This window comes from Thalassophryne amazonica, chromosome 20 (assembly GCF_902500255.1).
Source record: "Thalassophryne amazonica chromosome 20, fThaAma1.1, whole genome shotgun sequence".
Classification (NCBI taxonomy): Eukaryota; Metazoa; Chordata; class Actinopteri; order Batrachoidiformes; family Batrachoididae; genus Thalassophryne; species Thalassophryne amazonica.
The window spans coordinates 12,690,048-12,715,931 of NC_047122.1; the positions used below are offsets into that span (position 1 = coordinate 12,690,048).

The 25,884-nt window shown below is 41.5% G+C and overlaps 1 protein-coding gene across 1 annotated transcript; it reads right to left on the reverse strand.

Annotated features, from left to right (window-relative positions):
* Positions 1 to 8,761: 8,761 nt before the first annotated feature.
* On the reverse strand, positions 8,762 to 22,625 carry c20h6orf47 (chromosome 20 C6orf47 homolog). Its single transcript, XM_034160101.1, has 3 exons — positions 22,533 to 22,625; positions 20,870 to 22,174; positions 8,762 to 13,369 (listed from the first exon to the last, which is right to left on the reverse strand). Coding segments are annotated over exons 2-3 (867 nt in total). The 5' UTR covers positions 21,736 to 22,174; positions 22,533 to 22,625; the 3' UTR covers positions 8,762 to 13,368.
* Between the last annotated feature and the right edge of the window lie 3,259 nt (positions 22,626 to 25,884).

Sequence of the window (25,884 nt, forward strand, 5' to 3'; positions counted from 1 at the left end):
GCTATAGACTTAGACTGCTGGGGGGTTCCCATGATGCACTGTTTCTTTCTCTTTTTGCTCTATATGCACCACTCTGCATTTAATCATTAGTGATCGATCTCTGCTCCCCTCCACAGCATGTCTTTTTCCTGGTTCTCTCCCTCAGCCCCAACCAGTCCCAGCAGAAGACTGCCCTTCCCTGAGCCTGGTTCTGCTGGAGGTTTTTTCCTGTTAAAAGGGAGTTTTTCCTTCCCACTGTTGCCAAGTGCTTGCTCACAGGGGGTCGTTTTGACCGTTGGGGTTTTTCCGTAATTATTATATGGCCTTGCCTCACAATATAAGGCGCCTTGGGGCAACTGTTTGTTGTGATTTGGCGCTATATAAATAAAATTGATTTGATTTGATGGGAAGTTCTGGAATGTTAGCCTGTTGTCTGTTCCTAACTTTGTCTATAAGCCAGCTCACTTTTCTCTCTATGTTCGCTCATATTTCTGAAGAAAGCTCTGGATTTATACATTTCACTGGCTTAGTGGTCCCTGCCCGGGCTTCAATTGTGCTGGCTCCTTGGCCCCTCATCCCCGCTGCCGCTCACTCCTCCCTTTGTGGGCTGTGGCCCAGGTGGTGTGGTTCTGGGGCGCCCCTTTTGTGGGCCTATGCCGGTGCCTTGTGTGCGTCCCCTGGTGTGTGGGGTTGCTTCCTGTGTCTCCATGAGGGGAAGCGGTGTGGGGGTGCGTTCTGGCGCGGCCTGGGCCGTTCCCCTGGTGGTTTTGTCGGGCTACCCCAGTGGCCCTGGTCGCTGCCCTTCCTGGCCCCTGTGCCCTTCTACTGTCCTCTTTCTCCTCGTTTCTCTTGGGGCCCTGCATCCTAGACCCATTTGCATCTGTTGCATGCAGTTGACCGTATGGCTCCTGACATGCCGGAGTGGTCCACATCACATGGTAAGTTTCTATACTTTTGTTTTGGGCCAACCCACCAGCCACAGTAGTGATCGGATATGTTGTTTTGATGGATGGGCCTTCCTGATATTGTCACTTAGCTTTGAGTAGGATGATGTAGGCTGATTGGGAAGGGCAGATGTTCACTCGCACTACATACTATCTGTCTTGCAAGAACAAATTTCATGTATGTGTTTTCATGTATAAATGGTTCTGTCATTCTGGCATTTACTATATATGCAGACGGGGGGAGTTAATCAAGCAAACATTTAGCAAACTGCTTTGCTCAAAAAATGACTAATGTCCCCCCGCCCCACCTGAACAAGCCCAGGAACCCCTGAGGTGAGCAGCTGTGTCGAATTAATCGATTGATAAAAGACATTAAAGAATTAAAAAAATCATTCTAAAATTAAACTCTATAGTTTTGTATTTCAGAATGATTTTAATGGTTTAAAAAGCATCAGCTATCACTGAAATACAATGTTTGGTCAGCAGTTTGGGGACTGTCATCCTCCTGGTCTCAGTAGGAAGGAACAGAGAACATTTCTATTAAATAGCAACAACCAGCCTCATGTATTTTTGTCAGAGTATCAGTCTTGCAGCTAATAATTGAATCTAAATGAATTTCATGGTATTTTCAGTGCCTCCAAATCACGTCTTTCTTTTCACAAAATGCATAGTTTTATGTAAAACTGTCAAAATTTTCCGGAGGGCTCAGTAAGATGGGGCCAAAATCCCTGGCAGTGCCCCTGCTCTAAGGTGTGTGTGTGTGTGTGTGTGTGTGTGTGTGTGTGTGTGTGTGTGTGTGTGTGTGTGTGTGTGTGTGGCCGGCCCGGTGACAGACTGGCATCTTGTACAGGGTGAACCCGCCTCTCACCCTATGACTGCTGGGACAGACTGCAACTCCCCTTTGCCTAAAGTAAGCAGGTATAGAAAATGATTTTTTTTTTTGGGGGGGGGGGGGGGTACAACTTGCCTAATAAGTGTCACTAATATTTACTTGACAATTGACACATAAAAATGAGACGGCTGATGAAGCTCTCACACTCTGTTGTTCAGGAGTTTGTGGACATATTAGTCCTGATGTGTGTTTGTGGACAGAAATAATATTTTCTTGAGTAGAAATGTGAACTCTGATTTCTTTTTTCTCTCTAAATGATGGTCAGGTTGAGGCTGCTCTGAACGTGTGACGCACATTCATTCTGTGTACAGTCGTCGCACGGGGTGTGTGTGTGCACGATTTTATGTGTCCACGTGGGTTAGAAGCCAGAACTCCTGATGTGATCTTTGTGGGTTTTTGAATATGAACAATTATCAGGACCGTGAGGCCGGAGTGCCGTTTGTGTAACTCACCACTCATCTGCTGCCAAACCTCTAACTTCCTCCTTCATGTTTTATTCAGTATTTGTGATTGTAGATACTTTTAGCTCTGACACAAGCGGGACAAACCTGTAAATATATTTACTGTACGTGTTTCAGCGTAATGTGCAGGATTTATGTGGGTTAATTTGGTTAAACTACCAGATCCATCAACTCAAACCTGAAAAACTGAAGGTCAGGGGTGAGCACGGCTAACCGTCAAGTTAACTTTGATAACTGCTAATCTGCCAACAACCACGAAACCATTGTTTTGCTGAAGCTACGTATGAATTAACCTTTAACCTCATTTTTGCACCCTTAAAAACACCTAAAGAACTTTAAAAAAAATCAGATTAACATGTTGGGTAAATGTAGAGGCTTCTTGAAAACGTCAGCATGTCAAGAACAGATGATGATTGAGATGTACATAATTAAATGAAATTAAAGGGTACAATTTCTCCACCGTACGTCTTTGTTGTTTTCTTACCATGTCAGTTTTACTTTTGGATTCAGCTATCAGCAGATCTCCACCAGAGGGACTTTGCAGGGGATTCTTGCAAATAAATTAGCTTCACACAGGCGTCTTCTAACTGTCACAGCACTTACAGGTAACTCCAGACTGTCTTTGATCATCCTGGAGCTGATCAGTAGGTGAGCCTTTGCCATTCTGGTTATTCTTCTATCCATTTTGATGGTTGTTTTCCGTTTTCTTCCATGCATCTCTGTTTTTTTTTTTGTCCATTTTAAAGCATTGGAGATCATTGTAGATAAACAGCCTCTAATTTTTTGCACCTGCGTCTGTTTTCCCCTCTCCAATCAACTTTTTAATCAAACTACGCTGTTCTTTAGAACAATGTCTTGAACGTCCCATTTTCCTCAGGCTTTCAAAGAGAAAAGCATGTTCAACAGGTGCTGGTTTCATCCTTAAATAGGGGACACCTGATTCACACCTGTTTGTTCCATAAAATTGACGAACTCACTCACTGAATGCCACACTACTATTATTGTGAACACCCCCTTTTATACTTTTTTTTTTTTTTTTTTTTAAACTAATAGTCCAATTTCATAGCCTTAAGAGTGTGCATATCTTGAATGCTTAGTCTTGTTGGATTTGTGAGAATCTACTGATTCTACTGGTACCTTGTTTCCCATGTAACAATAAGAAATATACTCAAAACCTGGATTAATCTTTTTAGTCACATAGCACTACTATTATTCTGAACACTACTGTAGGAGTAGCTCAGCTAATATTGATACATCTCTTTTCAGTAACACAGCCAAATGTGGTTCTTAAAAAAAAAAAAAAAAAAGCAATCACACTTGTCATTTACCTATTGTTTGAAGAAAGCAAAACTGGCTCAAGGACTTGTCAAGAAAGCTGTCTGAAAAGTGTCCATCGTCTCTCAGCTTGTCAAACAGATCTATCCAAAAGTGGATACCCTCTCTACTTTCAAGATTAGGCTTAAAACTTTCCTTTTTGCTAAAGCTTATAGTTAGGGCTGGATCAGGTGACCCTGTGCCATCCCTTAGTTATGCTGCTATAGACTTAGACTGCTGGGGGGTTCCCATGATGCACTGTTTCTTTCTCTTTTTGCTCTGTATGCACCACTCTGCATTTAATCATTAGTGATCGATCTCTGCTCCACTCCACAGCATGTCTTTTTCCTGGTTCTCTCCCTCAGCCCCAACCAGTCCCAGCAGAAGACTGCCCCTCCCTGAGCCTGGTTCTGCTGGAGGTTTCTTCCTGTTAAAAGGGAGTTTTTCCTTCCCACTGTTGCCAAGTGCTTGCTCACAGGGGGTCGTTTTGACCGTTGGGGTTTTTCTGTAATTATTGTATGGCCTTGCCTTACAATATAAGGCGCCTTGGGGCAACTGTTTGTTGTGATTTGGCGTTATATAAATAAAATTGAATTGAATAAGCTTTATTGTCATTGTATAAAAAACACAATGAAATGTCATTCAGCAACACCCCTGTGCAGCAGCTCCCTCACAGATAAATTACAATATACAATAGACTATCACATATAAAATATATAGTCTGTTAAAAACTCAGTATAAATAAGATAATGAATATTAAATACATATTTTAAAGAATAAAACAGTGGAGGGAATATCCGGTGCAATAATAAAAACAGTGCAGTGTAATCCCCAGTGTGATACAAGTAGTCAATATTCTTCTAAAAGTCTTTTCAAAGCCATTGGGAAAAAGCTGTCCTTCAGTCTGTTTGTGCGGGCTCGGATAACCCGGAGCCTGCCAGATGGGAGGATAGAGAAGAGGGAGTGTCCCGGATGGTAGGGATCATTCGTGATCTTTGTGGCCCGTCTGAGAAGGTGTTTTGAGTAAATCTCAGCCAGGGATGGGAGCAGGCAACCGATGATCCGCTGAGCTGTTTTAATCACTCGCTGAAGCTGTTTCTTCTCAGATGCGGTGCAGCTGGCGTACCACACCGTGCATCCATATGCGAGTACGCTCTCGATGGTGCAGCTGTAGAAATTCTTCAACAGAGGCGGAGGCAGCTTGTTCTTTTTCAATGTTCTTAGGAAAAATAGGCGTTGCTGGGCCTTTTTAACCATATGATTGGTATTGGCTGTCCAGCCAACTTCCTCAGAGATGTGTAGTCCTAGGAACTTGAATTCTTGGACACATTCCACCCGTTCCCCTTTGATCATCAGAGCATGGTGAGGTGTAGCCCGCGCCTTCCGAAAGTCAATTAGTATTTCTTTCGTTTTCTTGGTATTCAGGTAGAGATGGTTTTCACTGCACCATGTCACCAGTGAATCCACTTACTCTCTGTAGGGCGTTTCATTGTCGTCACTGATCAGTCCCACGACTGTCGTGTCATCAGCAAATTTGATGACAGAGTTGGTGGTGCTGTGACTTTTGAATGATTTTGAAATTGATTGATTGAGGGAAACTCCACAGCAAGTCAAGCAAACAGGTTCGCTGAGCCTCTGCATCTGTGAGGGAGTGATGCACATGCACTGGAAAACCCATAATTACGACTTTATCTCGTAATTGAGATAAAAAGTCAATTACGACTTTTTATCATAATTGACTTTTATCTCGTAATTATGATTTTTTTTCCATCATAATTACGACTTTTTTTATCTCGTAATTATGTTTATCTCATAATTACGACTTTTTATTTTTCTCATAATTATGACTCTCGTAATTACGACTTTTTATCTCGTAATTACGATTTAGTAATCTGGATTTTTTTTTTTTTTTTTTGTGACGGAAATGGACTTCCATAGATTTTACACCCATACAGAAAAAACAAGCTTTTCCAATACTGTGCCCTGGTGTGCAGAGTGAAACTGTAAGCAGGCGTAGCAATGATGTCACAATTAGTCCAAATGTGACATGGTTTATTACAACCTAAATCTCAATATTCCATCAGTGCTTTTTCACTTGTGGCCTTTTTTTTTTCCAACTAGATTGTCAACTTTATTCAAAACCAAATGAATCTGTTTATGCAAAACGTGGTGACATCAGTGGGTTTGGCTTGAGCTGCATTCCAGAACTACAAATGGAAAATCAGAAACCCGCTTGTTTAGGGTCTGCTCCTTTCTGTTCCATCTTTTTTCTCTATAATCAGCTTTTTGAGATATTTGTGCATTGTTGCTGTGTATTTTTATTAGATATTTTTTTCTTTTATTATTGGAATTTATGTTGTTTTGCTTTTATTCCTGGGAAAGTCTTAATATTTTCAGTAAATAAGTTGCACTGGAGTACAAGTCAGACATGAGACATCCAAAACTACTGATCGACTAATATAAGCAGCAGGTTGGCCATCATTTGCGATGTCTCAAGGTTCTTGAAATGGAGCAACATTTACCATTGCTGCAGGTACAACAGAGTTTGGCCAAGAGGTCTAGCACTACAGAAACTACAGTCCAGGGGATTTTCACCAAATTTTTGCAGCAGTGTCCATAAATTTGGAGATGAGTGCTGAGCTGGTTGGGATTTGTTCATATATACTCAATAAAAATATAAACGCAACACTTTTGGTTTTGCTCCCATTTTGTATGAGATGAACTCAAAGATCTAAAACTTTATCCACATACACAATATCACCATTTCCCTCAAATATTGTTCACAAACCAGTCTAAATCTGTGATAGTGAGCACTTCTCCTTTGCTGAGATAATCCATCCCACCTCACAGGTGTGCCATATCAAAATGCTGATTAGACACCATGATTAGTGCACAGGTGTGCCTTAGACTGCCCACAATAAAAGGCCACTCTGAAAGGTGCAGTTTTGTTTTATTGGAGGGGGATACCAGTCAGTATCTGGTGTGACCACCATTTGCCTCATGCAGTGCAACACATGTCCTTCGCATCATCCGTGAAGAGAACACCTCTCCAACGTGCCAAATGCCAGCGAATGTGAGCATTTGCCCACTCAAGTCGGTTACGACGATGAACTGGAGTCAGGTCGAGACCCCGATGAGGACGACAAGCATGCAGATGAGCTTCCCTGAGACGGTTTCTGACTGTTTGTGCAAAAATTCTTTGGTTATGCAAACCGATTGTTTCAGCAGCTGTCCGAGTGGCTGGTCTCAGACGATCTTGGAGGTGAACATGCTGGATGTGGAGGTCCTGGGCTGGTGTGGTTACACGTGGTCTGCGGTTGTGAGGCTTGTTGGATGTACTGCCAAATTCTCTGAAACGACTTTGGAGACAGCTTATGGTAGAGAAATGAACATTCAATACACGAGCAACAGCTCTGGTTGACATTCCTGCTGTCAGCATGCCAATTGCACGCTCCCTCAAATCTTGCGACATCTGTGGCATTGTGCTGTGTGATAAAACTGCACTTTTCAGAGTGGCCTTTTATTGTGGGCAGTCTAAGGCACACCTGTGCACTAATCATGGTGTCTAATCAGCATCTTGATATGGCACACCTGTGAGGTGGGATGGATCATCTCAGCAAAGAAGTGCTCACTATCACAGATTTAGACTGGTTTGTGAACAATATTTGAGAGAAATGGTGATATTGTGTATGTGGAAAAAGTTTTAGATCTTTGAGTTCATCTCATACAAAATGGGAGCAAAACCAAAAGTGTTGCGTTTATATTTTTGTTGAGTATACTTTCTGCAGTTATAAACTACTGCATCTGAGTATATAAATTTTACTCAAGTTTTTATTTTCATAGTTGCTCAGATTATTGAACTTCATATAATTACCTCAGTGTAGTTGGACCACTGCCGAAGAAATTCATTCTTTAAACCTCAAACCTAAAGTTTTAATATTGAGACAAAACTCCAGAGCCTATATCCGCAAAGCAGCTCAAAGTCCTTTCAAAGCGCTCTGAACTTAACCTAAAATTTCCTGGCAAGGAATCTTGGCTTAAGAGTGAGCAAGCAGGTGTCTGAGAACAACCTGACCAAGAAAGGACAGAAACTCCTACCTGTGTGAGGAGGCGGGGTTGACCCCGTTGCTAGGTATGGCACAGTCCTCTAAGAGCTGTGATTGGTTGTCACAGGGGAGGAAAAATAAAAAATGCAAACGTGCTTCACCCTCCTAGTTGTGAATGGACAATGAAATCAACTGATCATCTAACCTGAACTGCATTAAGATGTGTAATCGTGAGGACAACTTGATGAAACCAAGCAAAATTAAATGAATGGTTACACAGCTTGAAAATGTTTGAATGAACTTCACATGCAGACTATCTATATATTAGAGTGCGTGCATGCACTCAAACTGATGCATTGGATGAGCTCAATTCAATTATGTGCAGCATTTCCATCTAATAAATATATGTAGCCCCAATTCAAATAAATCCATGCAAGATCATTTAATTGGGACTACGTATTTGTTATATGGAAATCCTGCCCATAATTAAATTTAGTTCACCAAATGAGTCATTTGTTTGTGTGTTACACTCAAAAACTGACTCATTGGATTGGATTCATCTAATAAATATATGTAGCCGCAAATCAAATTAAAACACATCCATGCAAGATCACGTAATTAAACTGAGTTGGGACTACATATATTTATTAGATGGAAATCATGTCCATAACTGAATTGAGTTCATCCAAAGAGCCAACTTTTGAGTGCGAGTTTTAGTACGTTCATTGCGAGTACATAATATAATTGAGAATACGTGAAAAATACATGCATGACACAAGAAAGTGAAAACACTTATTTTCTTTGTGGTCCATTTAAAATTGAATGACAAAATATAATAAAAGAAAAAAATAATATGATAAAGTAATATATAATATAATGGTAATATTAGTGTGTATATGATAACAAAAACCTAAATTTATAAATACATTAAGACAGTAAATTAACATTTATGTAAATAACTACATAGACCAAGGCGGTAGTGTGTTACTGACTCACTGTCATCCTACATCCTATGACTGCTGGGATAGGCTCCAGCCCTAGTGTCCTTTGACTGGAGTAAGCACGTATAGAAAATGAATGTAGATATGTGTGTATGTGTGAGAGTTTCAAATATCAGTCAGTGCATCTTCATCCCTGTTTTTATTACTGAAAAAGGCAGAACACAAGAAGTGAACACAGTAAGTATGACATGGGAACAACAACAAAAGATCAAGCTGAGGGAGTAAATTTTTTACCAAGCAAACCAGCTTCATAATGAAGTAGTGGGGCAGCATAGCAAAAAAAAAAAAAAAAAAAAAAATTGGCATGACAAAACACCAAATTTGGATCCAGTTAGAATATTGTTGTTGAAGTTGACATTTTTCATTTTCTAAGTGACAGTTTGCCCTCCGTTCACGCAAATCTGCTCGAGAAGAAGAGGGAACCCTGAGTCACTTTAGTGGTGCAGCTTAGCTAAAGTTTACATAACAATTGTGCATTTTGGGATAAAAGCATAGAATCTGGTGCACATACAGGCAAAGGAGGTCCAAAATAAACTGGATATTGGGTCATCATGAATGATCAATGTCATTCACAGCAACCATTTTACAAAATGAACACTGAAAAATGTTCCAATCATGTGGAAAAATATACATTGTCTGATCATAAATATTCCAAAAAGGTATAGTTTGGACTATCTATGACTCAATGGTCTGGAGTTATGGGGTAAAAACAGCAAGAATGGTGACAAAGGTCAATTTCAGTTTGTACAGGGGTCAAAAGTTAAAGTTGCTGAAATTTTGGTAAGAAGTGGTGCAAATGATTGGTTAATAGAATTAATAAATGTAATAGTTTTGACTGTACTGAATATTTGGTCTGCAAAGTAAAGGTGAAACAAGGTCAACATCCATTGGATTCTATGATGTGACGTTACCTCCTAACATAACTAAGCATGACCGATGATGCAGATTATTCCTTTTTAAAACTCTTATTAACTCAACCGTCACTCAGAAAAGGAACAATTTCAACTTCAACAACGAGCTTCCAACTGGATCCCGATTTAATCAGTCAAACTGGTGCAGGGACAAAGACCGACTTTAAGACTGTCACGATTCTTCACTGAATGGGGCGGCATAGTCTCGCTTCCATGATGTAGTGGGATTTGACCATTCAGATCCCCATGTGGCAGCGCACCGTCTGATGATTCGTGCCCATCTGGATGAGATTATTGGTTTCTCTGATTATGAGACATTATTTGTATGAAGTCAGTAGGATGTGCCGTTTCCATGGCAGCGACTTGTCTAACTCTGGTTAATGATGACTCGACTGAACATTCCCAAGCAGAGAACCTGTCGTCACTCCCGCAGCCGGATGTGAGGCTCTGGGCCTTGATCACGGTTCTGATCACACACAAAGTGGTGCACTGACACATTTGTCAGAACATCAGCTGGTTATTCATGGCGCAATGAAGCACACGCAAGATCATAAACAGCAGCAGTAAGAAAAATGAGCAAATTAACACTACTGTGCAAAGGTTTTTGTCAGTTACTGTGCGCTGAAACTTAAAAAAGTAAGACAGACAGCTATCTCTTCTGAACATCAATCTAAACGTGTGAACTCTGACCTCTTCCTACAAACATTTATGGGTGAAAATTTCCATCACGTTTTGACGCGTTTCTAATTTTCCTGTGTTAATAAAAAAAAAAACACAGCTTTTTATTTCAATTATTTGATTTAAATATTAACTGTGGGACTGAAACATGCATTTACTAGAATAGAAACACCACCCCCCGCCCAAGTTCAAGCTGAGCTGAATGACCCTGAACTTTGGAGCGGCTGTGGTTTGTCCTGTGGAGTAACTCGTGAAGCGATGATGAAGGTACCTCTAAATAATAAATTAAATCTTGGCATATCATGTTTGGTAATGTTTATATGACTAAAACCCGATTCAGACAGGATTCATGTTACACTGTGAGGTGGACTAAAGTAATTTTTAGCAGATGTTATCCGTGATTTTACTGCGTGTGCGTTCACGTTTGCAAAAATTCCAGCATCTTCAATTTTCTGACAATCCAGAAAAATGTCCTCAACTTATCGGTCATATGTGGAAAAGGCGTTTATCTCCTTTGGAGGTGCTGAATGAGGCATTTTGAAGATGATCACGACGTTTGATGTTCACGTTTTATTTCTGCATCGATGTGTTTACACATCACAGGTATGAAATCGTGATCACGTACACGTCAGCATCTCACCTCAGTGCATCGTTGGTACATGGGCAGAGCGCGCTGCTATCAAAAATAAAACCGCCATGTCAGAGAGATGGAATGCGCTTGTTTTGTGCGTGTACCAGGTGATCAGCCTACTCACTTCAGTACTCTGCACACACTGCTCCACGCGGCGTGCACCTCTGCACACAACCCAAACAGGCAAAAAAAAAAAGAAAGAAAAAGACTTCACCAACAGGTTGACGATAAAAAGCAGACCATAGAGATAAATCTCTGTTCAGTCTAGTCAGTGAATTTTCTTCCTTTTAGTGACCTAGCAGTTAAAGTGGTGGGCTTGAGACCAGAGGATTCACGGTTCAAATCCCTGTCATGCCAGAAAATCACTAAAGGGCCCTTGGATAAAGTCCTTAATCCCCAAGTTGCTCCCAGTGTGTAGTGAGTACCTTGCATGGCAGCACCCTGACATTGGTGGCATGTGTACAGATGGGAGGCATCATTGAAAAGCGATCTGAGCTTCTGATTCATATGGAAAAGTGCTGTATAAATGCAGTACATTTACCTTTTTTTTTTTTTTTGAAGAGTGACGGCAGCATGTCAGGCCTGTTTAATGCATAGCCCCTCCCATCTGTCATCTACAGCAAATGTTCTCATTCCACGTGAATCGGTCATAAATGTTAGACGTCCTGCGCTAAACATACATGACTGGGTCAAACAGGACTGAACCTTTGCCAAATTTTTTTGTAGTATGATTAAAAAGATCATGTAACTAGTATGTACAAAATTACCTAGCTAACCTGTATGCATGCACACAATCACCTACGCAGACCTACATATGCACAGAGGAAAACAGCACTGTACTGTAACTCTTCTTTCATATTCAAAAAAAAAAAACGCGACCCTGAAAGAATGTTTTTTTTTATTTCATGGTGCTGTGTTGACTGGAGGCCTGTCCTGTTGTCTGTCAGTTACAGGAGGAGTTATATACATTTTTATTAGTGTTGGGGGGGGGGGGGTGCTGGTTTCAGCTTCTGCCAGAAGAGAATGAAGTTCCCGTTTTGTGGTGGTTTCCATGTTGATGTTGGCAGTTTTTACGCTGGATGCCCTTCGTGATGCAACTCCACATTATATGGAGAAATGTGGCAGGGTGTTTGAACCGAAAACCTTCCATGCTGAAACCAAGTGCACTAACCACTTGGCCACGTTGGTGAAAACAACAAGGCCGGAGAGGCGAGCAGACAAACACGCTCTGTGGCTGCTTGAAAACTCTGGGTTTGGTTATTAATACATGTCGTCACGTGTTTGCTTTATATAAATATATGGTGTCACGTTCCTTTAGCTTCCTGTTAAATTTGTGTTTTTATTGAATTAGTGTTTTTACTGAAAGTATGCGCACAGGATGATAAAGTCCAGAAGGAGACAGGGAGGAGGAGTCTCAGTCGCTTGGAATTAGGCCCCATTAAAAAACAAAGTTTATCATCCTTAACATCAGTCAAGTGTCATTTCAAACCTGAAAAACGACACATACAGCACTTGCATACCGGATGAGGAACTGAAAATATATTTTTCAAATAAATCTTGTTTCCTTGTTTCCATGCTGAATACAGTCAATGTGCTGCACACTGGTAGCGTGATAAACATGCGCACTGCGTGTGAGTGACACCGTGCAACTAACTGGTTGTCAGTGACCGTCTTTGGCCAAGGCACAGTCGCCACCTAGCGGACGTGACGGTTCTTGCACCAGCTGTACCGCCGCCAATTAAATTCTCCAAAATAAAAAAATAAATACAACACTGATGCAGGCCGATTTCAGCATGTAGGCAGGGATGATAAACTAATTTTTTTTATTATTATTATTAATGGGGCCTTATTTCCACACTTCTGACACTAAAAGTGACCTTAAAATAAATAATCCTGAAAGAGCTCCATTTCAGGTTTCCACTCAAAAATGCATTTACGTTACACATATTGTAGCACAGCGGAGCTGGTTCTCTTCTCCAGCACGAGCTCATGCACTGGCATGAACCTGTTAAACTATTTACAAACTTACTAACCACAGGCCTCAGGGGCACAGAAAGGTGTGTGATGATAATGCCTCTTCCTACACTTGTGTTTTCTCCACCCACCAACGCTCTGTTGGCTCTCATAAAGTGTTGACAGCATGAAGTGCTGCTAAACAATCCCATGTTGTCTTTGGCTTTGCAGATGTATCATGATGTTTTCGCCTGACAACTGCATAAACATCGTGCAGCTGAAGCACAGAACTCCAGAACCGGACTGACATCCGCTCCTGCTGCTTAGAGTACCAGGACATATGCTGTCATATTACAAACTAAAATCAAAGTGTAAAACATTTGTATCAGAGAGTGCTGCACAAAAGTGGTATAATTACAACATACTGATTCTGCAGTACGTGTGCAATAAAATGGCCAAGGTGCCGTGTAGTGTTAGTCTGTGACGTCCTGGATTACAAGATGCCAAAGTCCTGCAGGAGTTCTGATACGGGACAGCAGCTGCTCCCCCAGAACCTCATCTGTGGAAGAAGAGTAGAGTGTTTAGTCACACCGGCAGAAGCTCATTTTCTGCACCGACAGGCCTTTAACCTGCACTGATAAAAATGAAGATGTTATTCACAGCTGTAGGCAAAATGTAAAGATTGTTTCCTAGAGTTCGCCCATCGGCCTGCTGCTCAGGAGGTTGCTGCTTCAAAAGGTACAGCTGGAGGTGCACACACACACACTTACTTCAGGGCCGTCAAAGTTAGTGTGATAATGCATTAATGCAAATTCCTTTTAACGCCACTACTAATTTATAATGTGTGATTAACCAACAGAGCTTTGTGACCCTCAGCCCAAAGTTGGAGATATCAGGAAGCCTGACAGCACTAACAGTGTGCATGACAGCAGAAACAAACCTCCTTGAGCAGAAATGCTGGATTAAAACATTTTTGATTGGCCTGTATCGGATTAATTAACCTCAAGTCACCACATGCGTACACGCACGTTGTCTGCTTCGCTATAGGCCTGGGCTCATATCCGTCCTCTCAGAGAGCTCCCAAGTTACCGTAAAAGTCCTGGCAAGGAATCTTAAAATTCCTGGCAAGTTTTCTTACCCTAAGAGTGATCCAGGACGTGTCTGACAGCAACTCTGAGCAAGGAGTAGGGATGGGTATTGATATCGATGCCATTATCGATTCCGCTTATCGATACCTCTTGTGAATATTCTGTGTACTAAATATAGGCTTTACAGGTTTTCTATGTCAACAACATTTTATTGAGTCTTAAAGTAAATAAATATGAAATTGGTCACTGGATCCTTAAACTCTGGACATAATAAACTCTACATGGTGGAGCCTTTATTTGTGTTTACGTCCAGAGATCAACAAAATCTGTAGTTTGTCAAAAGCATTTCCTTTCAGACATTATTGGCATGAATGTCTTTCAGTGGTGGGCACAGTTCCGATAATCCGATAATTATCGAAGACAGTGTTTTCATTATTGGATTATCTTTTCAGATAACTTTGAAAACCATTATCAGACTAATTATCTTCCGATAAATTTTTGTCCGATAATTTTTAGACTGTAACGTGGTAAACAAAGCTGAACAGCTACAAACACTTAGAAAATTTTAAATCAGTTGAGCACCTACCTGTTAAATGTTTTGTAGCAGATGTGTAGTTCTACCCTCTGCACACACAGGAGAGCTGCTTCTAGAAGAAACTGCTCTATCCTCTGCAGGCAAAGGAGAACTGGTCCAAAAAAAAAAAAAAAAAAAATTCTTTCAACCCCATACTGATACATAAGCAATATCACCCAAGTCATCCAGGGGCATACATTTTTAACCAAACTAATTTCAGACAAGTTATTTAAATTAACGTCACATCTGAAGTTTTATAAAGTGAAAATATCAGATATATATTTTAGTTTTAAAGTAATGTGCTAATTTTTAAGGTTTTAATGTGGACATGCTGTGCCCAGGTGCATTATGGGTAGGATAGGGTAATCTCAGTACGTTCACAACATGAGAAATGCATATGAGACACTCTGATCAGGCTCCACGGACAACAGCATTAAACTCTAGTGCCTAAAACTCGTGAATATATTCTCTGGGTTTATAGACGTCATTGTGTTTGCGTTTATTAAATTCCACGCATCTTAAACGTAGCAACGCAGATTATCTGGAATTTTGTTTTGGCAAGTTTTCAAGGTCTCTACTGCCATCTATTGGCCAGTAGTGCTCATGGCAGTATTCGCCCTGAAGTTGGGCTGATATTTTCAATCACTGTACTTGGTTCCAGCTCAAACTGTACGACAGAACCGCACGGTGTAAAAGTTCAGAGTGCCTGATTTATGTTCTCACACACGTACGTTCAAAAACCACACGTCGGACTCGTGTTTCCAGAAGCAAAACATAAACAGAAGCTTTTTTCCCCCCCAAACTTAATTTACAAAAACTCTCGATGGGAGACAAAGTAAAAAAAACAAACAAAAAAAAACCCAAAACATTACAAGACAGGTCTGCTGTGTTTGCACAGGCACAGTTTGAGAGGTTGGACGCTTGTAGCGCTTCAGCAGCGTGATACCCTCACGACGGCCGACCAGAATTATCAAACAGGTTTGATTTTCATCTGACCATACGATCGCTGATCAGGAGGTGGTCGTGAGATGCTAAACGCAGCTCGTTACTCCATGTATACTAAACGATGTAGGATGTGGGATTAACCTGAAACTCTGTGCGATCCAAAAAATTCTCGCACGAATGAAAAATCAGCTGAAAAAGGGCCAAAACTCGCACCAGTAGATCATGGCAGTGTTCTATTTATTTTGACACCGGTTATATCAGATGGCTATCTAATTACAACTTGGCTTTTTTTTTTAAAATGCCTTTTTTTTTTTTTTTACAAATAAAAAAGGGCATATTTTACAAAAGCACATTTATCTGTAAACACCAACACACGACACACCTCACATTAACTTGTTGGTTTACATAGAATGAATGAGTCAACCAATCAGTGTAGCGGAGGCACATTTTACCCAGAACACCATCTGTCTGTGTTTGTTACAAAACTTCAGAATTAGTGCATTATTCAACATTAAAAGATATATGTTATATCTTAACTTTGCACAAATGACAGAATTGACATTAATGGAGTTATTCTATCAGTATTCATTTTATTTACACCAAACCACAAGTCAGCATTGCTTTATTTTCCAAGACCTCCGCCTGACGGCAGCCTTGTGATTGAGTAGCGAGTTGAGCTTTGTGGCTCCTCTCAGCTGCGTTTGTGCTGGAAGCCATGTAGTAAACTGGAGCTTCCAGCAGGGGCTAGGATGCTCAAAGACAGAAGTGCTGACTCTTTATATGGGTCTGTCATCACCTTTGATGCTTCCAGAAGCCATCATGGTGTTACAACTCAAATCAGCTTGTTAGTAGTTGCAAGTGTACTGGAGATAATACTGGAATTTATCGGTTATCTGTAACTTCCGATACATTTTTGGGTGGTTTATTGTTTTAGCTTTATCAAAGACAGCTTTTCAGTTAGCTGATTATCTGTTATCGAAGTTAATTTTTTGGTTATCTGTGCCCACCGATGTCTTTCCATACCTCTGAGCTGAGCTCTTGCAGCCAGCTGTGCTGCACATCATAATGTAATTCATAAAGAATGCAGGACGTCTCAATTTGGGAGGAAAAAAAAAGTTTTAGTCGACTGTAGTTTATTGTCTGTATTACAGCGTTTGGAAAAAAGGTGTCATTTTATTTAAAGTGGCAATCGTTTTGAAGTTATTAACTGCGAACGGACTGTCTCAGCAGAGAGCCGCACAGTGTTTGGAGCTGTGCCAACGGAACGGAGGATGATTCTCGAGTCAAAGAACCAACGAGCCAGCGGATCGAAGCACTGCTTCATTGGTTCACGCTTCAAAGTGGAGTCGTGCTGCAGAAGCGGTTGATTACAGAGCCGCTGCAGGGTCTGTAATCAATGTAGGGAAATGAACATTTTCAAACAAACACCCTCAAAAACAACAGCAATTCTGAAGGATCGATAAGGGAATTGTTAAGCAAAAAGGCTATTGATCTCAGTGGATCGAATCAATTCTTTACGATACCCGAAAAGAACAGATTCTCGATACGCAACCCTAGCAAGGAGTGCGTCAAAACTACTTCACGAATTCTCACCAAATCTGCACCAGATACATATTAGGCCATGGAAGACTAACAATTTTTGAAGGTGATCCAGATCTGGGTCTGGATTCTGGCTCAGGGTTTCACTTTATTCACCTTATTCAGGAAGTCAGGGTGGGCGGCGTCATTTTGTCAAGCAACTTCCAGTTTGCCACTGCGTCAGTAATCATCTCTGTGGGAACACAGTACACTAGAAGTGTCCGAACATGAGCGGCATTAATTGTTCAGTTTGTAGGTGCCACAACAACTGGAAGAAGAGGAAACTATCACTTTCAGAACGATGTTTTGAACATGGAAAGCAGAGATCTGAGTGCTGTGGACCAGCATTTATTTAACTTGTTCCCTCCTCCATTGAAATACGAGGATCTCCAGTGCTGGCTGAAGGTGCTGAATTTGAAAAATCCACCCAGATGTCGCTGTCTGTTCTTTTTATTTTATGGAGAAAACCCCCCCCACACCACTGGATCTTTACTCAGAGAAATTATTGGACTATAACGCTCCGTTGAAGAAGCCACTGGGGATGCTAGTGAGAGAAACGGGTAAGCTGTGTTTGTAGCGTTAGCCGCTTTCTTATTTACTCATTTTCTGGCTACAACCAAGCACTGCATGAAATAACACTATACGTATATTAACGTTACGTAATCTTGACATTACAGTGATACTACTTGTCAGGTAGTATTTTAAGTCGATTGTGCTTTTATACGAGCTTCAGCGGTGCTGTGCGGCACGGAGCTCGTAGTTCCTCATAGCGAAACTGTCCACGCTGAGTGACAACACAAAGTAGTTAAAAATAATCGAGGGCCACTTTTTCATGTCATCTTCCCACTCTGTTATGACCCGTGGGTGAGCCAGAGTCGATCCTTTTGAGCTTTTCAAAAAGGTTTTTGTTTCTATCCATGTAATATCTTCCGTTGTTATGTATTGAAAACACTGCTCACCGGAAGTCCTACTCCAAAATGGAAATGCCTCGGCTGTAAAAGTGGGCAGGGCTGAATAAGGTGAATAGGCTTTTAAGTAAAACTAAGTCCCTTCGGATGCTCCCTTGTTTTATTTGTAAAAACTAACACACACGTTACAGTAACTTGTGTTGGTTTATACAAATAAACCAGCCAGTGAAGGAGACTCATTTTTCCCATGCAGCCTTGGGCAAGTACATCTGTTAAAGCTTAAATCTTCAGAATTTAGTGCATTCCTTTCAAAGATATGTCATATGTATGATATTTTCTCTGTGTAAAAATGACACGGTTACCATTAATATTGTCAAGCTGTCTGGAATTAGTTGTTCATGAGTAAAACCATAAGTGAAAAGTGTGTTGCGCTGCATGTCTCCTCCACACTGTCAGTCTTTTCGCATGTTGAAAGTAAATGACCCACCCCTTAAAGTTAAAACTGCTTAAACTCTAAACTAGCCAACAGTACTAAAAGTTAGCATATAGCTGTAACTTCCACATTTTTTTGAGGTATATTGGTTTAGCATTATAAAAGTTAACTTTTCAGTTAGCGGACTAGCGGTTATCGAAGCTAACTTTTTGATTAACTGTGCCCACCACTAGTTTTGGCCTGATGCCTTGTTTCTATTGGATGCGCAAAGCTACGTCACAGCGGTGAAAGTTGGACTGGGTTGAACTTTGACCACAGCGACCGCGTCAAGTCCTGACGACAAGTGGCAATGTGTGCTCCCAGCAGAGCATCACGCCAACTTGGTTTTTGATGCATCAAAAACGCAACTCTTCTCATTGAAAAGAATGAGTTTTAGAGCGATGCATGATGCGGTTTAATGCCCTAAACGTGTTCAGTGTGATAGGCCCTAGAGACTTGAGTCTGTTCCTCTTCTTTGTTCCTACCACTCCAGTTTTGGAGAAGACCCTCTCACACAGCACAGAAGTTTCTGGCATATGAAGATAGATTTTGTCCAGCTTGTAAAAAGTTGGATAAACAGCTACCCCCATCCTCTCTCTCTCTCTCTCCTCACACTCTCACTCACTACAGATTAACACACAAACATTTTCTAATGTTCTCACATTCACTTTACACTTACTACCCTATTAATCTTTCTCTGTATGTGTACTTAATATGTGTAAGTATGTATGTGTATATAAATCAGTGTATATTAGGCATGGGGAGATTGATACGAATCGCATCTAGATACAAACGTGCGTGATTCGAGTATCGATTCAACTGACAAGTTGAATCGTGTTGCATCGCTCGCTGCCTGCTTGCATCGATTTTTTTCCAGAGGCACATCGAATGCACGATGGATGGTTTGGGACACCGGAGCAGCCGTTAGTTTTCAGGGTGTTCATCAAGAAAAGGATTATTTCTCTGCGTTGACTGCAGGGGGTCTGTCGTCTTCCTGAAGCAACGAAGCAGCGCTTCGACCCGCTGTTCGCTGGTCCTGCTTCGCTGGTTTTCAGAAGCGGCAAGTCCACTGGTGTGAGCACCAGCCAGTGCGTAAACTGATGGTGTCCATCAGGTAAAGGAAATAATATCCTTGGACTAAGTGCACAGCTCCAAAGAGCTGCACAGATTTCGGTCGGAATTAATAATAATAACTTAACTTTGAGATTCACATGCCTAGTGTATATAGTGTGTGGTGAATGTCTATGTGCCAATACAAGTGTATAAATGTATGATGGTTTATCTAATTTAATGCTAATGTGACCTAAATCTGGCTGTCAATCGAAACTATACTAACACACCAAAACTCTCCTCTCAAAAACCCCACAAAATATAGAGGGATTGTGCCCGTTTATAAGTACTACGAGAGTTTGATAACTCCCACCCTGAATTAAAATCGGTGTGACACATCGCAGATACGTGTGATGTAACAAAGCGTCATTTGGGGAGTTGCATGATTTTTCACAGGGTGAAGGAAGGCATTGAAACATCATGCAGCAACACTTCTGCTTTGAAAGATCAATACTGTTTCAATCCGTGTACTTCGAACATAACATCACTATGGATAAGTTTCTGGTTTGCAGAGTCTCTAGGAAGAATGGAAAGCTTGTGTATGTATGTGGCGCAACCCGATTGACAGTTTTATCGCACCATCTTCAAGTGTATTTCAAGGAAGGAGGGAAGAAAAAGTTGTTTTAGTTGTTTGTTTTGTTTTACTTGCCGCAGGTGTGCTGCTGCTTTTCACTGCTGCCTGATTTAGATGTGCTAAAGCATTTGTGGAAAAGCAAAGCATAAATGTTTGTAAAACTCATAAGGGATGTGCTGCTCTTACTCACTATGTTGCCACCACATTGAGAGAAACAGAGACAACGTAAACTGCCTTTTCAACTCAGAGCTACTGCACAAAACAATGGACAACTGCTCACAACATCCAACGCTGATATATCAAAAATATGGGGATGGGATTACCGGTACATGTACTGAACGTCTTATACTAGTACTTCAGTAATACCGTGATCCAGTATAGACCCCTGTGGGGGGTGGGTTGGGGTCATGATGAATATAGTTTTTGCCATATCACCCAGCCCTACTACTCAGTTTCATTAGTGTTTGTGCCACTGATCCTCATGAATGCAACATTAATTCTGGGAGGAATAAGGTGGGGTTAGTTGTTTTTGCTTGTGTGTGAGTCACGTGCCACTTTTGTTACATTATTAAACATCAAGATGTGTGTCAAGATTCTGATATCTAATACTTTCTATTGAAAGCCCTTTAAACAGAGAATATAACCCGTGAAGAAGAAAGAAGGGTGACTAATGGCTGATGGAGGAAAAATAAACATCTTCCCGAACTGCAAATGCTCTGGACTAATGTCACCTTGGCCAAGACAAAAAGGAAAGATCTGAATTCCAGACAGTCAAAATGTAGCTTGTAGACCAGTATGAAAGGAACTTACCAAAATTTCAACTTGACTTCAGTCTCCTTTACAGGCAGCACAAGCTTTTCTTTATGGTCTTTCTTGTCCTTCATTTCATCCTTCTTTCCCTCATCATTTTCTTCATCCACACCAAGGATCACACTCTGTCGGATGCTGACAGATATCACCAATGCTTGCAAGATTCCATACACCAAAGCAAACTGAGGAAGATACTCCTGGATCAACCAGAGTAATCCTGCCATACCAATTGTGGAGACAAAAAACATAGCCATTCCATGAAACCACAATCTCAGCGCTCCCTGAATCCCAAAAACCTCCAGGATCAGCTTGGCAGGGGGCGACACAGTCCAAAGGAAGCCCACCACAAACAAATCAAACAGGTGTCGGAGGAAATTGAAGCAGATCTCATAATGCTCTGGTAGAATTTCCACATTCCAGCTGTGTGCAAAGAGACGAAAAGGCGATGACAGACGTGAAGATGGAACAGGAGATGGAGGAGGTGTTCCATAATCAGAAACGTCTCCATCAACATCACCACATGGATCACATTTCCTTCGCTGTAGTGCACTTGACTTTGTTTTTGTGGGAAAGTAAATGTAGAACCTTAGGAGGATTTTATTCCACCATCTGGATTTTACTGTCTCCTTTTCAGCACCCATGTCTTCAGTATCTATTTGCTGAAGCTTCTCACATGCCTCCCAGTATTCCTCAACTGGGCTGTCTGGATCACATAGATCTTTGGGTACTCCCCAGATCCAGGATGTCCAGCTGCTGAAGATGCCACTGTGTTGGTGTCCTGCTGCTGTCTTTGTGTTCTGGGCTCCAGCAGTGCTGCTGCTCCAGGAACGCAGCCACCACCATGCTTGGCCTGCCACCGCCATCATACCTGCTCAGCTTCCTGCAATTTAATGACGTGCTGAAAAGGTACTTTCAGCCCCTCCTGCTCCAGCAGATCAAGCAGCTCAGTGAGCTCACTGCAAAAGTATGCATGGAACGTGAATTGTGAAGTGGTAATTCTTGCTCACAGGATTCTGTCCAGGGCACAGTGATGCCCTTCAGCTGCGGACTCACCTGCAGCTGTGTTTAAAATATACATATACTGGGGACGGCTGCCTCCTCATATAATGCAGAAGATTACTTCAGGCTAATGTGTGGGGCTGTGATGGTCAAATCCGTGTTACAGCTGACAGAGGACCTGACAACAGCGGCACAAACAGCACGCTACTTAGCATTTTAGCGCCGGCTACCTGCGAGCTGCCCGGGCCTCCTCAAAACGACAATATCGTGAAGCTTAGCAGCAGCTCCACCGTCTGCTTCCAATACCTGTTTAAAAAAGAGAGACAAAAGAAATGAAAGAACACCATTATTAAAGTGCGTTAAAAATGGGACAACTTCGACGCGAGTTAGTTAACACACAGATTTCGTTGTTAGCTGATTAAAAATGATGAATTAGTAAAGTGAACTTTTTCTAACTTTCGCTAAACGAGGAAAACAGTGATTACACTTTCGATCAAATTTGACGACGTCAGCTTAACATCGAAGCTAACTTAGCTTATCGTGTTAGCAGGCGAAGATTTTTAACTGTGACCAGCCGCGACGCAACACGTGAAGAGTAATACGACACATTCCGTAAAACGTTTTCGGGGGGAGGGGGTCCACATAGAAATTTAACATTAATTACCAAATAAAATAAACTATTTCGCCCTCCTTAACAACGACCTCTTCCTCCTCTTCGTCTTCTTCTTCTTCTTGGTTGTCGGAAAGCTAGGCATGTTCAGTGCATTGCTGCCCCCCTCAGGTCACAAGACACAGAACACCTACTAAACGTCAATGAGATAGAGACAGCACTCCTATATTTTCCAATAAAAGCCACAATTTTTTAAAAACAAAAGCACCAAATTCGCTCTCTCCTTTAGGGAGGCTCCATGCCCTAGTAATGTCCTCAACGAAAAAGGTACTAAAACCCAAATATGCCAAACCACTAAACATGACCCTTCTATCCTCTGCATACAAAGTTGTTGTTGTTCTCCTTCAGATTTTATTGGCGGTTTGCAAGCCAACACGGTGCATTACCGCCAACAACTGTTTAGAAGTGGAGCACTACTGGATTCTGAGGACATGAGGGATGGGAGAAAAAAAAAAAAAAAAAACGGTGAGGGAAGTTACTCTATACTAAATTCTCTTAATAACCCTGTTCCCTTTAGATATGTCAGTACATCCTCCAAGCTGGCGGTGTAATTGTAGAAAAATAATTTAATCCTTGAAGCATTAAACTGCTCTGTCCTTGTGTTCTGACACTGTCTCGTAGAATTCCTCTCTGTCTGTTGTCCGCTTGACACTCCAGTTAACACATGCTCCAGCACCTCAAACACTGACCATTGACGATTGTTTTGACTTCAGATTTACTAAGTGGTACATTGATTGGTATTTCTGATTTGAGAGCTGCTTTGGCCAGCTGATCTATCGCTTCGTTACTCTCAATCCCAGAATGAGATGGAACCCACATGAAACACAATGAAATATTCTGTTGCTGTAGTTTAAATAGGCTTTGAAGAATCTCATTGATCAGGTCTGGCCTGCAAACAGATTTGCCATTTGAGATGCCACTGAATCTGAACAGATGACCTGATGACTGAACCTCCCCCACCCACCACAGCGCAAGCAGGAACTCTAGCAGTTCCACCAAAAAGACAGCAAAAATGATCTTCAACACAGGTACACTTCAACTGTGAGAGACAAAATTAGAAAAAAAATTCCAGGAAATCACACTGTCAGATTTTTAAAGAATTTATTTGTAAATTATGGTGGAAAATAAGTATTTGGTCAATAACAAAAATTCAACTCAACTTCAACTTTGTTGGCAATGACAGAGGTCAAATGTTTCCTGTAAGTCTTCACCAGGTTTGCAGACACTGTAGCTGGTATTTGGGCCCATTCCTCCATGCAGATCTCCTCTAGAGCAGTGATGTTTTGGGGCTGTCGCTGGACAACACAGACTTTTAGCTCCCTCAACAAATTTTCTATGGGGTTGAGGTATGGAGACTGGCTAGGCCACTCCAGGACCTTGAAAAACATTTTACGGAGCCACTCCTTCGTTGCCCGAGTGGTGTGTTTGGGATCATTGTCATGCTGGAAGACCCAGCCATGTTGCATCTTCAATGCTCTCACTGATGGAAGGAGGTGTTGGCTTAAAATCTCATGATACATGGCCACGTTCATTCTTCCCTTAACACCTATCAGTCGTCCTGTCCCCTTCGCAGAAAAACAACCCCAAAGCATGATGTTTCCACCCCCATGATTCACAGTAGATATGGTGTTCTTGGGATGCAACTAGGCATTCGTCTTCCTCCAAATATGACTAGTTGAGTTTTTACCAAAATGTTCTATTTTGGTTTCATATGACCACATGATATTCTCCCAGTCCTCTTCTGGATCATCCATATGCTCTCTGGCAAACTTCAGATGGGCCTGGACATGTACTGGCTTAAGCAGGAAGACACACCTGGCACTGCAGGATTTGAGTCCCTCTCTGCCTTTGTTACTTTGGTCCCAGCTCTCTGCAGGTCATTCATCAGGTCCCTCCATGTAGTTCTGGGATTTTTGTTCACTGTTTTCATGGTCATTTTGTCCCCACGGGATGACATCTTGCATGGAGCCCCAGATTGAGATCATCAATGGTCTTGTATGTCTTCCATTTTCTTACAATTGCTCCCACAGTTGATTTATTCACACCAACCTGCTTGACTATTGTAGATTCACTCTTCCCAGCCTGGTGCAGGTCTACAATTTTCTTCCTGGTGTCCTTCGACGGCTCTTTGGTCTTGTCCATGGTTGAGTTTGAAGTCTGACTGTTTGAGGTTGTGGATAGGTGCCTTTTATACACATAAGTTCCAACAGATGCCATTAATACAGGTAACAGGTGGAGGACAGAAGAGCTTCTTAAAAGAAGAAGTTAGATGTCTGAAGTTACATGGCAAGTGAAGTTGATTCCAAAAAGCTCTATTTTGGTCTCATCTGACCACATGACCTTCTCCCATGCCTCCTCTGGATCATCCAGATGGTCACTGGTGAACTTCAAATGGGCCTGGACATGTGCTGGCTTGAGCAGGGGGACCTTGCTGCCCTGCAGGATTTTAAACCTTGACAGCATCATGTGTTACTAATGTAATCTTTGTGACTGTGGTCCCAGCTCTCTTCAGGTCATTGACCAGGTCCTCCTGTGTAGTTCTGAGCTTTCTCAGAATCATCCTTACCCCACACAGTGAGATCTTGCATGGAATCCCAGACCGAGGGAGATTGACAGTCATCTTGTGTTTCTTCCACTTTCTAATAAATAATCATAACAGTTGTTGTCTTCTACCAAGCTGCTTGCCTGTTGTCCTGTAGTCCATCCCAGCCTTGTGCAGGTCTACAGTTTTGTCCCTGGTGTCCTTAGACAGCTCTTTGGTCTTGGCTATGGTGGACAGGTTGGAGTGTGACTGATTGAGTGTGTGAACAGGTGTCTTTTATACAGGTAACAAGTTCAAACAGGTGCAATTAATACAGGTAAAGAGTGCAGAATAAGAGGGCTTCTTAAAGAAAAACTAACAGGTCTGTGTGAGCCAGAATTGTGGCTGGTTGGTAGGGGGTCAAATACTTATTTTATGCAATAAAATGCAAATTAATTATTTAAAAACCATACAATGTGATTTTCTGGATTTTTTTTTTTTGATTTTTTTTTAGATTCTGTCTCTCACAGTTGAAGTGTACCTACGATAAAAATTACAGACCTCTCCATTCTTTGTAGGTGGGAAAACCTGCAAAATTGACAGGGGGTCAAATACTTATTTTCCCCACTGTATTTAACTGTATTAACTGATTTCTGATCCAGACAACCAATGATTTATAAAGGAAAATCGTGAAAATTTATCAAGGAGCCCAAACTTTTGTATACAACTGTAAATGCTTTTTCTTCTTCAACTGCTGCTGCTATCCTTCCTTTCTCTCTGATACCGGGTCTCTTTTGCTGAGAGAAGGCTATCTGAGACCGAAGC